The following is a 15,815-nucleotide window of genomic DNA, read 5'->3' as shown; positions in this document are numbered from 1 at the left end:
TATTCATTTAGGGTTGCAGCTATCGATTCTTTTAGTAATCGAGTATTCTATCGATTATTCCAGCGATTAATCGAGTAATCAGTTAAGAAGTACTTTTTCTTTATTAAAGACGAATGCTATATATGCAAGAGAAAATTAGATGCATCTCTCAAATGGAACAACTAATTTTTAATTCTTTTTAGAAAAATGAATATTTTTATTGCTGAAATTGAATACATTAATATGTGTGAAGTAATATTGCATACATTAATAACTGTGAAAACTAAACCCATTTACTACATTTAATTGCCATATTACATTCTCTGGTGGAATGTCGAATTAACGGCAATAACGTCTTTTTTTAACGTCAAATTTTGCGCTGTGTAAGTTGTATAAGCTCTTCATTGGGCATTGTGGTCGGACTTTTGTGGTCCGCCAGTTCAATCTGTACGGAGTTTTCTTTTTGTTTTGGTTTGAAATTATTACAAAATTTTTGGAAACTTTGTCGTTTTCTTTGTACTGAATCTTCTTCTCGCCCCTTAACCGCTTTCTCCACCGTTCCACTATTTTTCACTTTGCAGCGTCTGTGTTTAATCACGTGTTCAGAGTTTAGCGGGTTGTGTGTCAGTATTAACCGTACACGGGGAAACTCAGTGCTACATGTGTAGTTACAGTAAAAGGATGAAACACAGTTTGTTTACGATGATTTTTTAGTATTCGCAATACTCTAGGAATCGTTTCAAACCTATATTCATTTATTTTCTATAAGAGAGCCATCTCTTACAGAAAATGTATAGTTTGTTCATGCTGTATGTATGGTCATATTTCTATTTAATATCAGCAGCAGAGTAAGTAGTAAGTCAGTAAGCCTTTTATTTATTGTATTGAAGTTGCTGCCCTTTGTTTTACTAAATTCAGAACCACTGAGGTGTCATGATAGTTATTTTTTAATATGAAGTTGGCTTCATATTAAATAATTGTGTCATTTGCCTGTAACGTGATATGCTGTGAAACGTTGTAATTAATGAGGTCTCCAGTGGATTCTCAAAGCAAACAGACTTTTCCACTGTTCCTACAGAAGAGCTGAAGATAACATCGGTTAATACTGGGGACTCCGGTACATTTCTTGCAAGATTGAAGTAAAGTGTAATATTAGTCATATCCATGTAGCTCATTGTGTACATTGAAATTTAATACATCTCAAGCAGCCTAAATTGTGGCCATAATGTAAATGAAACTTTTTATATAAATATGGCACTATACCATTTTTCTTTTCTGGTACGTTACCGCAAATGAAACCTTAATTGTCAGCCGATACCAAGAACCACCAATAAACGGTTCACCAATAAAGTCTGTTGTTTAAAAAAAAAAAAAGTCAAGTATATTTATATGCAAACATTTCCAAAGATAAATTTATTTTCCAAATTCAATTCCAGGCAGTTTTTGCTGGTATACCAGGCATCAGATAAGTGCCATCCTAACAAACTAGATTATCTTGTTTGCTCAGTATATTAATTTACCTTAATAGAGATGTTACTGAGGTCTCAACAAATAGCAGTCAGACGCCTGTCCACTGTTTCTTTATGAAACCTTTTCACCTATTTTTTATTTTTGCTTTTTAATGGAGAACAGTTTTACTTTTACAGACAGTTTTAACAGTTTTGCTTTGTTTTTATTATTATTATTTTTTTTTTACATTGTTCTCAGGTGATCATGTTTTGTGTGTCTGTTTGCAATAATATTGAGGCTAATTGAATTCACATGGGTTAAAATGCTGTTAAGATATCATTAGATACCAGCACTGCTTACACATTTCTTGTTAGACCTTATCCAGTTTCTTATGAAATCTTATATACCACCTTTAGTTTTAAGTTAATGAAATAAAGTCCCTGGCTTGGTGGATATCTCTGCTCTGTGTGTAAAAATGGTTTGGTGAAGAGCGATATTCATATTACACAGAAAGAAATCTGCATCCATCAAGCAAGAGTACTTTCTCTTAGACACTGCACAGACTGCATGGAGAAAGCCAGACACTGCTGCAGTCCCCTATATTCCCGTTATAGTCATTTATTTGTTTTGGGTTTTTATCTCCCCTGGCTAAAGATGGCTAAAGTGAGTTGGATTGCGATTGCCTGAGTGATTGCAGCATTAAGTCAGATGGCTTATTTAGATGAGCACAGCAAAGGGACTTCAGTCAGTGCATCAGATTCTTATTCTGCTCCATGGCAAGAGCCAGCCAATAGGAGAAGGGCTTTCCAAAGACAGTAGAGATTCCAGACATGCAGATCATTATGGTGCAGCCCACTCTAATTGAATGACTGTCCATCAGTTTACTTATTTGCTCATGCTGCACGACGGTCAAGCACAAGGCAATTTAGAGATTGCTTATTTGGCAGACCTGTCAATGTCTTTCTTTTTTTTTCTTCTTCTAAGACATGCTGGATAGACGGGCACTCAGAGATGTAGTTATATTATGCTAAATATTGGCATGCCAGTACAGTGGTTCTCTCCCCCACTCCCTCCTTTTGTACAGTGTCCTGCGATGCACCATCATCTTTTCTTCAAGGCAAGTGCATGCTGGGATAGGCTTCTGATCTACCATGAATAAAAGAATAAATAAGTGAAATCATTATTGTAGGAATCTTTAAAATGTATTAAATTAGTACAATTTATCATTTTCAATTACTGCCAATACAATTTTGACATGTCTTGGTGTTACAATAAATGACATATCCTGAGACTAAATAAAGGGCTGTATTTAATCAGTCTGTATTTATGAATTGTTTTTTAAAGACCTGAACCATGTACATAAACCAATTCTATCATTTTTTTTCTTTCTCCATGAAGGGTTTTTAATGCAGCAGATTGTTTTCCTTATTATATTAAGCTATTTTCTCTTCTATTTTTGTTCTTATATTCTTTGAACGAAGCATCACTTCTTGTTGGCTGAAGCAAGAAATCCTATTGCATGATTAGCTTGAAGACCATGATGTTCTGAATACAGAAAGCCAAACTGGAAGACTTTTAGTCTGGCTATTTCAGACTACTACAGCAGACCAGCAGCTCCTTAATGGCTTTTAAGAGAAGGAGGTTGTGTTCCTCTGGCTGTCGTTTTTTTGTGCAGTGTTACATAAGTGCATCGTTTAGCCTGAGGACCGCAGCCCCATGATTTTTGTCCTAAGTGAGGAGACGTGTGCTCCACGAACAAGCATTAGAATTGGTCATGTGTGTGTCTGTGGGAAATGAGACCCAGTGTGGACGTCTCTGAGGACAAGAATCTTGTCTCATGATGCCACTCTCATTTTCCCCTACATTGTTCTATTTGAGATGTTTTATGAGTCTGTTTTGTCTCTTTTGCCTACAGATTGTTTGAGGGATCGGCCCATCAGAAGATTGAAAAACTCAGAACTCTTCTTTGCTATTTCCGAAGAGTCACCACTGAAAGTAAGCCTGGCATTCAGACTAAACTAAATGATCTGTACATTTTCACATTATTGAGTCTTGCACTTACATGTTTATTGTTTCACCTTCAGAGCCCACTGGTCTCGTGACATTTACAAGACAAAGCCTAAACAGTTTTCCTAAATGGGAAAGGTACTTTTAAATATTAATACAAATGTAGTATTTGCTGTAGGAAATGTAAAATGAGTGTTTGACCTATGCAGCAAAAATACTCTTTTTTTTAAAATTTATTTATATATATATTTTTTAAATGTGAACCAGTTTAAGAGCCTCACTCATATCTTTTGCCATCCACTCAGAGAGATCATGCCTTCAAACTCACTGCTCGCTTGATAAATGAAGCGTGGCACTGTGTAGACTCTCAGGCCAATTGCTTCCCCAGGCAGTGTAGCCTGGAAGCTGAGTGAAGGAGCAGGAAGTAAAAATCTACTTTACATCAGGTTGATCTGTCTGTCTTTTTAGCTTATTAAAATCTCAGACCACTGAACTACTTGTGCTTGGAATCACATAAAAACCTAGGCTACAGTCTTACAGCTTCCATTAGTAACTTGAGCAAAGGTTTTATTGCATTCATAGTTAATCACAACCAATATTGACTTTTTCCAGCCGTCTCCTTTGTATCATAATTTACAGATTTGTATGTTGGAGTATGGGTAAGATTTATGTGTATGGGTAAAATTTTGCATAGTGTTGAAAGAGCTGAAGTAAGAATTGATATTAAGTACAAAAATAGGAATGAACATTTTCAGCTTTAATTACATTTTTTCTTCAGTATTTTTTTCCCCTTCAGGGGGATTCCAGTGTTCTTTGCAACAGCAGTCCAATATGATGGCAAACTAAATGGCATTGGATTTGGAAACTTTTAATTAAATAAAGAGAGAGGGCCTTGTATTGCATTGACCTTATCATTCCCATGTGCCATAAGTAAGGAAGGAACTGACCAAAAAGAGTCTTTTAAAGAGAACCAGTTGATAGTGTAGTAAATATGTACGGAGGGCTATTTGAGTGCAGGGTACAATGCATTGATGAGCATTTGTGTCAGACTATGTAGCAGAATGGTAAATGGGGTCAAGTTTCTATAGGGCACTTTTGCATGTAGCTTTTTAGCTTGTGGTGGTCTAAAGAGGGAGAAGAACTACAGCTCCCAACATCCCAAACTGCATGATCTTTGCTTAAAGGTGTTTATTGCAAATTCGAGGTTAAATATAAACACATGCTGGAAAATGGTATTAATATAGTGGAAGGCATATAAGATAGTTACATGGATTATAGATGAAAAAAAAGGTTCATAGCACCGAATAAAGTAATAAATACAGAGAACTATTTAGAGCTTATTATAGACCCTGGAGGGATACCTTTAGTGACCAAACGAGAGAATTTCACATGATATTGATGATGATAATGTTCAGCTTTGTTTCTGATGCCCTTAAATAAGATAAACTATTTAACTATGCAGTTTTGATTAGTGTGTTGGGGAATAGCTGGACCTTGACTTTACTACTCATCAGTCTGCCCTTTTCTTCACTTGAATGTATACAAGTTCTAGCAAAGCTTTCCATTAAGGACCTAATAGATTATTAACCATTGGTATCAGATACCCAGCACTGTGAGACCCAGAACAACTTCCATATGATTTCAAGACAAATACATTTTATGTAAAGTCAAAATAAATAGTTAACTCATTTGTCCTCTTCTCCAAATATTTATAGCAGATCTAGTGATTTAGGTTGCCAGATGACTGGGCTGCTTTGTATATATGACATTGGGTTCTTGTAATTCTCTCCTTTTTAGCTTGGCTACCCGGCTCACACGGCTTCATATCTCCTTCGAGGGGACCATTGAGGATCAGGGATACGGCATGCTGCAAGTGAGCACTTTACTGTATGCATAGGTTACGCCTTATTCTCCTAAACAAATAAACATGAGATATACTCTTCACTTCAAAAGGTGGGACTGTCTTAAATCTGGTTTCAACATTATATCTGCATAGCATCTCGGTAAATGTGCTTATCATAGAAAATATTTCCCCATACTGAAAAACAATTATATTTTTAATGAAGGTCTTGGAGTAGATGTTTAATTCTGTCAATAAAATCCATAAACAGTAAAAGTCCTTGAAGCAGTCAGAAGAGATTTACTCATGATACACTTTCTTTTTTGTGGTTTTGTCATATACCATGGGCAGCATTTGACTGCTCAGTTTATCACGTACCCACAGATTCATCCACGTGAAAAATGTACGAATGCTTGAGTTATCAAAAGCTTCATGAAAGATTTCAGGCAACTTTTGTATAAAAGTTGACTGCCTTATAACTATTGCTCTTACACATAATTTATTTAGTTTACCTTAATATAAGGAAGCATCGTAGTCCAGAGTTGTGATGGCTAGAGATATGGTCAGAATAGTTGGATAAATAATGTATATAACGGTTATATTAAGTTTGTACTCAACAGGCATGCAGCTCATTTTTAGACTTTGTCTTCGTTCTTTTGCAGAAGTCACACTGACAAATATTTCTACAGTACACTGTACCAATGTGTAACAAGAGATTTAGCTTTTAATAAATATGGATTCATTACTAATATAAAAAATCACTTTGTATTGTAAATCATTCCCTGTAATGTGTGTATTCTTTCAATCAACAAAGATGCTTTAACGGCATTGTAGTATCTTACGTAAATGTCAAACATGAAAGTTGTGGTCTAACATTGTTAAAGTTTCTTTATCAGCTGTATTAGTGTTTAAATTCTAAATGTCATAAACGGACATGTTCCTGCTTTAGCTGTTTTCTGCTGTGTTTTTCTGTTGCTCTTGAACCACAGCTGATGTGTTATGTGTTCACTTCAGTTTTTGTATTGTCACATGATGTCAGAGTTGATGTGATCTCCAGTCTCGCCCCAACGTTGCGTTTCGGCATCTTGACACCACTGCAGCCAGAGTGTCTACCTTTGTCATGCCAGCTCACCCATTCTCCCCTCTCCTCTGTCCGGATAGAGCATATGCTGACAGCTGATGAACACACATGAGCAACACTGGAAGATCCCACTGGGGTGGGTCTGCGGTCCTGCAGGGCAGATTGGTGGTATTTCTGGAAGTTAGGGAAGGGCTTGACAGTCTGTCAGTGGTGCTGAAAAGATTTTCAGCAACCCAACCCCAAACTGAGTCACCTGATCAGTGAGACAAGCCAGCAGCATGGCCTGCTCCTGTCCCTCTATTGCAGAACAGCTTCACGCTGCAGCAAAATCCAGGAACCCTTAGTCCCTTATTAATGATTAGTAATGGCACCTTTCAGACAACACCGCCAACAAATTCTGTGTGTCTGCGTGTTTCTGTCTGTCTGTATGCGTGTTTCTGTCTGTCTGTATGCGTGTTTCTGTCTGTCTGTATGCGTGTTTCTGTCTGTCTGTATGCGTGTTTCTGTCTGTCTGTATGCGTGTTTCTGTCTGTCTGTATGCGTGTTTCTGTCTGTCTGTATGCGTGTTTCTGTCTGTCTGTATGCGTGTTTCTGTCTGTCTGTATGCGTGTTTCTGTCTGTCTGTATGCGTGTGTCTGTCTGTCTGTATGCGTGTGTCTGTCTGTCTGTATATGTACATGATGATACTCAAATATATTATCTAAAAGATAAGAGAAATTACAAATTCTGTAAATGTGAATCAGTCATTTGGCACCAAGCATCACTAACCTAGAGGCAAAGTCCTGGAAAGACACAACTGGACTATTTAGCCTCTCACTGTGGACATCACTGTTGTTTTTTGGAGTTTATTACAAAAAATTGTGATTTTATTGATTTAATGTAACATTTTAAGGCTGCAGAAAAGAATCATTTTATTCATGACAGCCACCTCTATATCAGTTTGACGGACAAGATTCATGTTTGATTTACTCCCCCGTATAATGGATAAGAATAATACTGAATGCATTGCCTTACTGCCATAACTCTTGCATTAAACTTGTACATGCCTCATGTAAATGAGATGTACATGTGGTTAAACTGGTTTGTCCTGTGCATCTGACGTGGATAAATAATCTTACAGGAGCTCATGTCCACACAGCTGAAGCTGATTGATCATCTGTGCTTGGGTCACTGCTTGTGGTGTTGTGAACGTTTCATAAATCAAACGTAGGGTACTACGTAGGGTAATGTCTATACATGCAAAGTGTAGAACTTCAGAATTTCAGAAGTTCTACACTTTGCATGTATAGACATTACCCTACGTAGGGTACAAAGAAAATGAAATGAAAAGGAAGCAAATTCAGATTGTCTTCAGGACGGCTGATCATGGTGTAGAAATGTATAATAATGATCTTTGTTTCTGTTGCCACTCTAAGTGTGTATGTGTCTTATTTCTACAGGTGGACTTTGCTAACAGAATGGTAGGAGGAGGGGTAACAGGACTAGGGTTGGTTCAGGAGGAGATTCGTTTTCTCATCAACCCAGAACTTATCGTCTCACGTCTTTTTACTGAGGCTTTGGAACACAACGAGTGCCTTATCATCACAGGTAAACAAATGACTTGATTTTACACAATTTTTCTTCATCTCTTCTTTCTTTTATTCTGTCTCTTGCTCCCCTGTCTCTCAATCTTCCTTTGCTTCAGAGACACACACACATCTGCTCCTCCTTTCCTGATGTTCTTTCTTACTTCTTTATTCTTTTGATCAATCTCATCCTCCAAGGCAGCGGTCTGCTCCTTTTCCCTGAATTGTACTTTAATAGTCTGGTTAGTAGTTTAATTCGACCTCAGCTGTAAACACTTCCTCAATCTGATATTCCAGCTTCATTTTACCATTGATAAACTTTGTTGGTGATATAGCAATTAATCAAAATTTACATAAGCAGCACTCAGTCAGTTATTCGTCCTGTACCACCATCGAGTATTCAGCACTTCTCTCTCTCCGTAAATTGAGTTGACCATCTGTAATTTTTTTCCTTAGTAAGTTATTTGCCATTGCTCACTGAGGCCTATGTATTCATTGGGTTCCATTCATTCTTCGTCCATTCCCTTCTCCATCCAATTTGAACGTAAATCCATTACATTGATTCACTCCAGGCTGCCCTGTTATTTCTCATTTCTCCCTAGCCGAATTGCCTTATTTTTCACCCTTCAACTCACTGTGTTGAGTCAACACACTACACACACCCTCCCCACTCTGTAGAAGCTGCTCCTTTACTGAGCAGAAGCTCTGAAGGGAAGCCTAGGTCATGAGTTAGTGTCCTGCATCCTAAACACATCAATCTCTCACTACAGCCTCCACATCACAACACGGTGCCTGCTGCTGCTGCTGTGGGTGTGTGAGAGGGACTCAAACCCTGCCATCATTAGCTAGTTGTACCCTGAGAAACATCTGGTGATGGGCGGTACATGGACTAGATCTAAATCTCAGTTGTTGTATGTAGCAGTACTTCATCTTGTCTGTCTAACAAGATTCAATTTTTTATCTTTTGGTACCAACATAACCATGGATATCGAGCTACATGCTTAGCATCATGTTTACTGTATGTGCACCTTTAGTGATTGAGTTTTAAACAGCAGTAACTAGGAATAATTTAACCAAGATAATGTATAAGCTACTATTTTGCACTTTGTTCACTTGTTTTATGTTAGACATCTTTATCTGTTTTTAGAAATCGTATAAATATGTCGACATCTAACGTTGGTTTATGCATGAAATATTTGGCTTTATTTTGCCTTTCATTCTGTATTAGTCTTTGTGATTCTCTTAAGATACAATGAAACTTTTACTTCATGAAATAATACTGGTGAGAGAGAAAGCTAGACTTTAGAGAGCTCTCTATCTGATTAATCCTGTTAGCTGGGCAGATTTTGAAACGAAGATAAATGATTTCTGTGGAGGAGAATGTGAAGTGGGAGAGGTTGTATACAGTCTTGCATGTCCTGCTCACAGGCGTGTGAAGAGGCTGGCTTCTGTTATAAGATCAAGCTATTCCTCATCCACCCATGTCATCTCCCACTCACTCAGATTCAGCTGACCGCTGAGAAGGACCTGTATGTCCTGTGTTGTCGGGGTCACATGTTAACAATGAAAATATTTAAATCATGTAAAGATAATGAAGATAATTAGATACAGTTGGACAGTTAATGTTGCCCTTTTGGCCTGAGCCCATGTGGGTTATGTATGCAAACACCAGTGTGGACACAGAGGTCGGTTATGGTTACCCTAATCATCAGGGTTTGTGTAGTCTTTGTAACTTTCATGGGGGTCATTAGGGTCACTCTTTGTCTGATTAAGTCACCACAAGATAGTCACAAGTTCTGGATAATGACAGAAGCAATAAAACTACACTAGTGGTGTAAATTAGGTTGCATGGCATGACTAGGTGAGGAGCTCAGTGGTTTGGGCACCTTACAGGACCTCAGGGCAGACCCAAGGCCGCTGGACAGTTTATACGTTACAGTTAGCTTGGTAATGTCTGCAGGTCCTCCTGGATCAGCTTGTTGCCTCCACAGACATCACCTGAATGAATGAATGTGGTCCGAATCACTTTTCACCTTGATCCAGTTATTCATTCATTCAGAGTTGGATCCATGGCACTATTGCATGGAATCAAACTTGTGCATTTATTGCTTTTTTGTAACGTGTGCCTTACCAAATGGGCTAAGACTTTGAATCACTGTCATATTTTGAATTACAGATGATATTTTGAGACACAGTGATAAGTTTCAGTCATTGGCATCCCAAATAATCTGATAATTGATGTCATTTTCTAAAACATGATGCAAAAAAAACACATTTTTTTGAGATACTAGGCTTTAGTCAGATTGTTGAGCAGCTGCACACACTAATGATTAAATAAATAAGGACATGCTTTTGTACACTTTAGCCAGAGCTCTTCAGAATGACCCACCTACTCTTACCCCAAAACAGCTGCCGATGACTTTAATAATAAGGAAAAGGTAAACAAAAACTACAACTTTGATATCTCTTCTGAAAAAAAAAAATCCCCCTTCTTCTTGAGTTCTTGAGCATTCTAACCATTATTTTTAATAAATGCAGCTCATCTGGCTTATTGAGTCCATGTAGTGAATGCACCATATGCCATCAATACCTTAATCTAGTGGGCCCTACTTTGGCTGCTGGAAGTAAAACATTTTTAGCCATGACCTCTGCTGATTGCTTTGTTTGATATTAACCACTTTTTAAAAAAAAGTTGATTAAAACGGTTCCTCTACCTGATGCAAGATGCTGGCAGCAAAGTGTTTTTAAAAGGATTTTAATATTTTTTTTATTTTTGTTTTCTTTGTGTGCAGGCACTGAGCAGTACAGTAAGTACTCTGGCTATGCAGATAGCTACAGATGGAAGGCCAACCACAAAGATGAGACACCAAGGTAATCAGTAGAGTAGATATGTCATCAAACGCTAGGCCTTTTTACTTTTCCAATTAAACTTTTAAATTACAGCCTGAAAAAATATTTAGCCTGACCACTTGTATAGGCCTGTTCCATTTATATGTCTATGTACACAAAACATAAATAGGGAATATTTTGATTCTTGTCAGATTATTCATCGGTATTCATTATTTGTTTGTTCGTAATGTCAAGCAGGATAAACATGTATAACACGGAGCATACAACTGAAAGTAGCCTCTGTCATGGATGTCATATGCAAGTCAAATTTAAAGGTTCAGAATTAAGGCTGGCTTCAGGTAGATCTATTCTGCAGAAAATTTAAAGACCACAAAATTCGAATTAGATTTTCTTTAACATACTTAGAGACAGATTGGCATAGCACAGTTTATCTCCTATGAAATCTGGATTCTTGAGCTGAGCGTGTCATGCCTGCATAAAAGGTTCAGCTCCAAGACTGAAGCACATTGTTTTTAGATAATGACGTTTCATTGTTTTAGATAATGGTGTTTTGGTGTTGTAATCCAGCAGGGATGGACAAATTCTGGACAGTCAGATTAGGCTTCGGTGTTAGTACTGTGTGTTGATTTGTTTTGTTTATTTTATTTTATTCACAGCTGCCCTGCAGACGATCAGGTTAATTTGGCTATTGATTTTAACATTAACTAACATTATGTTTTCTGTCACTTATCCTTCCTAATGACTTTCGCAAAGAACATTTTTTCATTTGATTATAAGAATGTCTCTGTGGTACAAAGCAGCTGCTTTTTCCATTTAGCTCATCATACTTTGGAGCTAAAGTATTTTTGTTGCAGCTTTTTAGTCTAGTTTATTGGACACCTGGGCAGTCATAACATGGGACTAACCAAGCACACTCTGGAGTTTTCACTTGAACAGTGGGCTAGCTAAATGAATTAATGATTTGTCCTCCCCTGCCCTGTAAATCTACCATAAGAGCCATTTTTAGTGTTTGATCATAATGCCCTTCCTTCCTGCTCAGGGATGAGTGGCAGAGAAGATGTACAGAGATTGTGGCAGTGGATGCGTTGAAGTACAGACACTACATGGAGCAATTCCACCCTGAGAAATTCACAAGGGAACTCAACAAGGTCAGTAGTGAGTTTTGGATGTAAATCAATTTAGTCTGTCTTTTGCAAATAAGTGAACTACAGCTGTGATTGAGCTGCTGTTCTTTCTGCCCTGCATTTTTGATAAAGGTAATTGTGTGTTTCCATCGTCTCCTTTGCCTAAAATATGATCAACAGAATTTGACAGCATCCTGACCTGTAATCCTTCTGAGGATCCTGCATGTTTTATGTGTTCATGCTCCAGAGTTGTCTGTGCATCCACTTTTGCATGTCCCCATGGTTACTTTCCCAGAGGGTTACTGCTGCTTACTATTTGTGTGCGTGTGCGCGCTTTCTTTCTCTGTCAGGCGTACTGTGGGTTTGTGCGGCACGGTGTAGACCCCCAGAATCTCTCAGCCATTGCCACAGGAAACTGGGGATGTGGTGCATTCCGGGGAGACACACGACTCAAAGGTAAAGCAGCTAATTGGCTCAGGGCGTGCTACATAATTGAACATCTGGTTTTCACATTGAACATCACCAATTAAGGAGTGATGAATTAAAGAAAATTCCACTTAGTGTATAATGTTAATAGCGTCAGCCGTGAATAAAGTGTGATGTTTGAATGAAGAGGATGTTATCAGCACCTCCAGAGGGCTGCTTCCTGGTTCTTAGCAATCATTTGAATCATGATCATTTCATGAAGCTATCATAAGTACTTATTAAAGTCTTTTTATTATCTACAGAATGTCAATATTTACTTAAAATGTCACATTAGCTACTTCACTTGGTTAATTAAAACTCAATTATAGAATGTCAATATGGTATTTCGAGTCAGGCACTTATGAAAGCTCTTCTGCTTGGTCACATATCCCTGTCATGTGCTTTCTATTCCAGGCTACTTAGTGTATGTTTCTATAAACAAGAGATTTAAAAAGGAGCTTTCTTCTGCTTTATCTAATCTAATTACCTGACTCTCACTCATTTATTTATCTAGTTAAGAGGTAATTACAACTCTCTTTATATTGATCAGCTTCACCAGTAAATGAGTTGCCACAAGTATGACAAATGCTCCACTTAAACGTTTGATTGTTCAGCCTTGGCTATAACGTTGTTTTCTCTCTAGTCTTTATAGTCTCATTGTAAGTGAAATGATCATCACCTTTGAAAATTAGTTTCTATTTTCTGTACCATAATCCCTCGCGGCTTTGGCTCTTTTACCAGCAGGATTAGAAATGCAGCTTAATATACAGTTATTTTTACACTACCCATTTTAGCTACTTATACATAAGAGTATTTCTATGTCAAGGGAAGGCGGTATTACAGATTACTTTGTAAGCAGCAGTTCTCATTAGCATGTTATTCATTAATCAATGGGTGCTGTATCAAGCCTTTTAAAATATTTAAAGTATTCGCAGACTGTTTGATGCTGGATGACTAAGATTGAATGTCTTAATAAGGAATGTTAGCTGTGGATTATTTACCTTTAAAAAAGGACCTGTCACTCATATTTTCTAAAGCTAAGAGCTTGGAACAAAAAAAATGAAAGCCAGTTCCTTATTATTTCTTAAGTAATGTATGTGTGTAATAATAATACGTTTGTGTGGACGATCCATAAAATGTACCTCTTATTCTTTGGATTGCTCTAAATAATGAATGTTATTACATTAAGCAGTTGCGTATGAATGTTTAGCCAGTGCACCCCAGCATATGGTGCATTAGCACTGATTGGTTTGTGAATCTTAATACAGTTTAATGACATGTGACTTTGTATTTGCAGCCTTGCTGCAGCTAATGGCAGCAGCAGAGGCTGGTAGAGATGTGGCCTATTTCACGTTCGGCGACTGTGCTCTCATGAGGGACGTTCATGAACTGCACACGTTTCTGACGGATAAAAACGTGACAGTGGGTAAGAACACGGTTTTTCATGGCAGCCATTCTAAAACAGGCCTGATCCTCTGAAATCAGGGCAAGCTTTCTGAAACAAAGGCATTTTTTTCTCAAAACTTCAATATTAAAAACTTACAATGTTCAGATTTTGCTTAACCTTCATAAAGACCATAAATATGCAGGCAAATCCTTTCACACAAATCCGTACTTGCCTAATCTTTTTCCAAACGCCAATGAATATTTCACTTTTAGTTAAACAAACTTCATATACTATTTACTTTCTGTTGATTTGTCTTTGTCCTGTTGGATACAGTGTTTTCTGAAAAACCCAGCCATCAGTGTGAAGATGAATGTCTCCATTACTAGCCATATGCTCTGAAACCAGAGAAATACCTGTAGGCCCATAATGTTGCTCTTTCATTAAAAAAATTAATCAGTTGCAAATTGTTGTGGTACGAGAGGAATTTGTGATCTGCTCTTATTCCTTGCTTATCATATAGTCTATCAGATCTGGCAATTTGTAGCTTTTTTTTTATTTATTAACTTAGTAGATGCTTTTAAAGTGACCGACAATAGAGAAAGGACACAATCCAATGAGTTGGATGACTCAAGCCTTGCAGTGGTTGTTTGCCTGTCTATATTTGCACTCAATCGGCTCAGAACTTTCACCACGACCTGCTGGCTTTTATTAATTTATTTGTTTGTTTTATGGTTGATGTTCAGACTCCATGATGCTCTTGTTGAGTTCTCTCTCTCTCTCTCACTGTTTTTAGGTAAACTGTATGGCCTCCTGAAGCAGTACTTTAATATGGTGGTGAAGAACAGTCACAGTCAGAGGCCCGATGTCAGTCTTTACGGCTTCATCTATCATCAGATCAGCCCAAATCCTCCTCCTGAGCCCACTGCAGCATCCAGTTCTCCTCCAGATGGACATTAATGTTGGCCTGTCATGAACTGACATGCATCCTTAGTGCTTCCTTCTTCTTTAGGAAAAGATCTTTTAGGTGATTTTCTGAGACGTGATGGACATCTCTATGCCGTTATTGAGCAAAGGAAATGCTTCAAGTCACAATACACTAAATGTTTGGCTCTGAGAGTGGAGCAGCAGTTCTCCTGCTTTCTGGGTATTTGTGTTTCCCTGTATACCAGAGAAATATTCGTAGCCAGATTTACAACATGGTGTTGAACTGTTTGTTTTAAATTTAGTTGACAAAAAAAAAACATTAATCTGTACTGGAAGACTATTAGTAGGGCACTTAAGCAGATTCTATACTCTATGGTAGAACCATATAGATCACAATGTATGCATGAAAACTTTAAAAACGCTGAGATTCACTTGATTATGAAAAAGTATAGACATATTTTGGGGTTCAGAAAAGTATTGTTATAATTCAGTTTTCAATATATGTTCAATTTTACACAATAAAGGAAATTCTGTAACTGTTCAGTGAAAGAATTTGCATTTGCAGTATAATGGTATGTTGCAATATTGAATTGATTAGCTCGGCATGTACTTTTTAACAATTTATTAAGATTTCTATGCTCGAGTGTTTTGTTTTTGTTTTGTTTTTTGTTTATTTCCTTGATTTAAAACTACTATTTAAAGGTTGTGAATCGTTTTCAGTTGTATTATATTTTAATATTGTCAATTAAATGTGTTAAACACCTTTCAGTTAATCTGTTTGCTCTTAAGAAGTTTGACATTTTGATCTAAATATAACGTTTATCAGCAATAGTCATTATTAGCTATAGTTGTGTGAAACCCAGGTCCACGTTAAATACATTATTTTTTCCACTGGTTATCAGAATTTATATGGACTAAAAATACAGTACAGGTCTGTAATCATTGCCTGGTGGGGTACAGTTAAACAAGGCAGCAGGAGCTAGTCCTCAATATGATCATGTTAATAATCTTGAGTTGAAACAATGGTTTCTGCTTATAGAGAACTCAATTATTGGTGATCAGTTATAATATATCAATGTAATTATGGTGAAAAATAGTACCTGTGTTTTTTCTTTTTTTTTTGTGTAATTGTAGGATATGTTGA

General features: G+C 37.2%; 1 protein-coding gene across 1 annotated transcript in view; it reads left to right on the top strand.

Annotated features, from left to right (window-relative positions):
• parga (poly (ADP-ribose) glycohydrolase a) overlaps positions 1–15,434 on the top strand; it is a 27,445-nt gene extending 12,011 nt beyond the window's left edge. The window contains exons 10-18 of the mRNA XM_060872542.1: positions 3,344–3,423; positions 3,513–3,573; positions 5,233–5,308; positions 7,796–7,943; positions 10,714–10,792; positions 11,811–11,919; positions 12,246–12,351; positions 13,658–13,786; positions 14,541–15,434. Of these exons, the coding sequence (XP_060728525.1) occupies positions 3,344–3,423; positions 3,513–3,573; positions 5,233–5,308; positions 7,796–7,943; positions 10,714–10,792; positions 11,811–11,919; positions 12,246–12,351; positions 13,658–13,786; positions 14,541–14,704 (952 nt within the window). The 3' untranslated portion in view covers positions 14,705–15,434. The remainder of the gene's footprint in view (positions 1–3,343; positions 3,424–3,512; positions 3,574–5,232; positions 5,309–7,795; positions 7,944–10,713; positions 10,793–11,810; positions 11,920–12,245; positions 12,352–13,657; positions 13,787–14,540) is intronic.
• The last annotated feature ends 381 nt before the right edge of the window (positions 15,435–15,815 follow it).

The sequence above is a fragment of the Tachysurus vachellii genome, chromosome 6 (genome assembly GCF_030014155.1).
Source record: "Tachysurus vachellii isolate PV-2020 chromosome 6, HZAU_Pvac_v1, whole genome shotgun sequence".
NCBI classification, from domain to species: domain Eukaryota; kingdom Metazoa; phylum Chordata; class Actinopteri; order Siluriformes; family Bagridae; genus Tachysurus; species Tachysurus vachellii.
The sequence above is the reverse complement of the archived record's forward strand: the minus strand, read 5'-3'. Positions and strand labels throughout refer to the sequence as shown.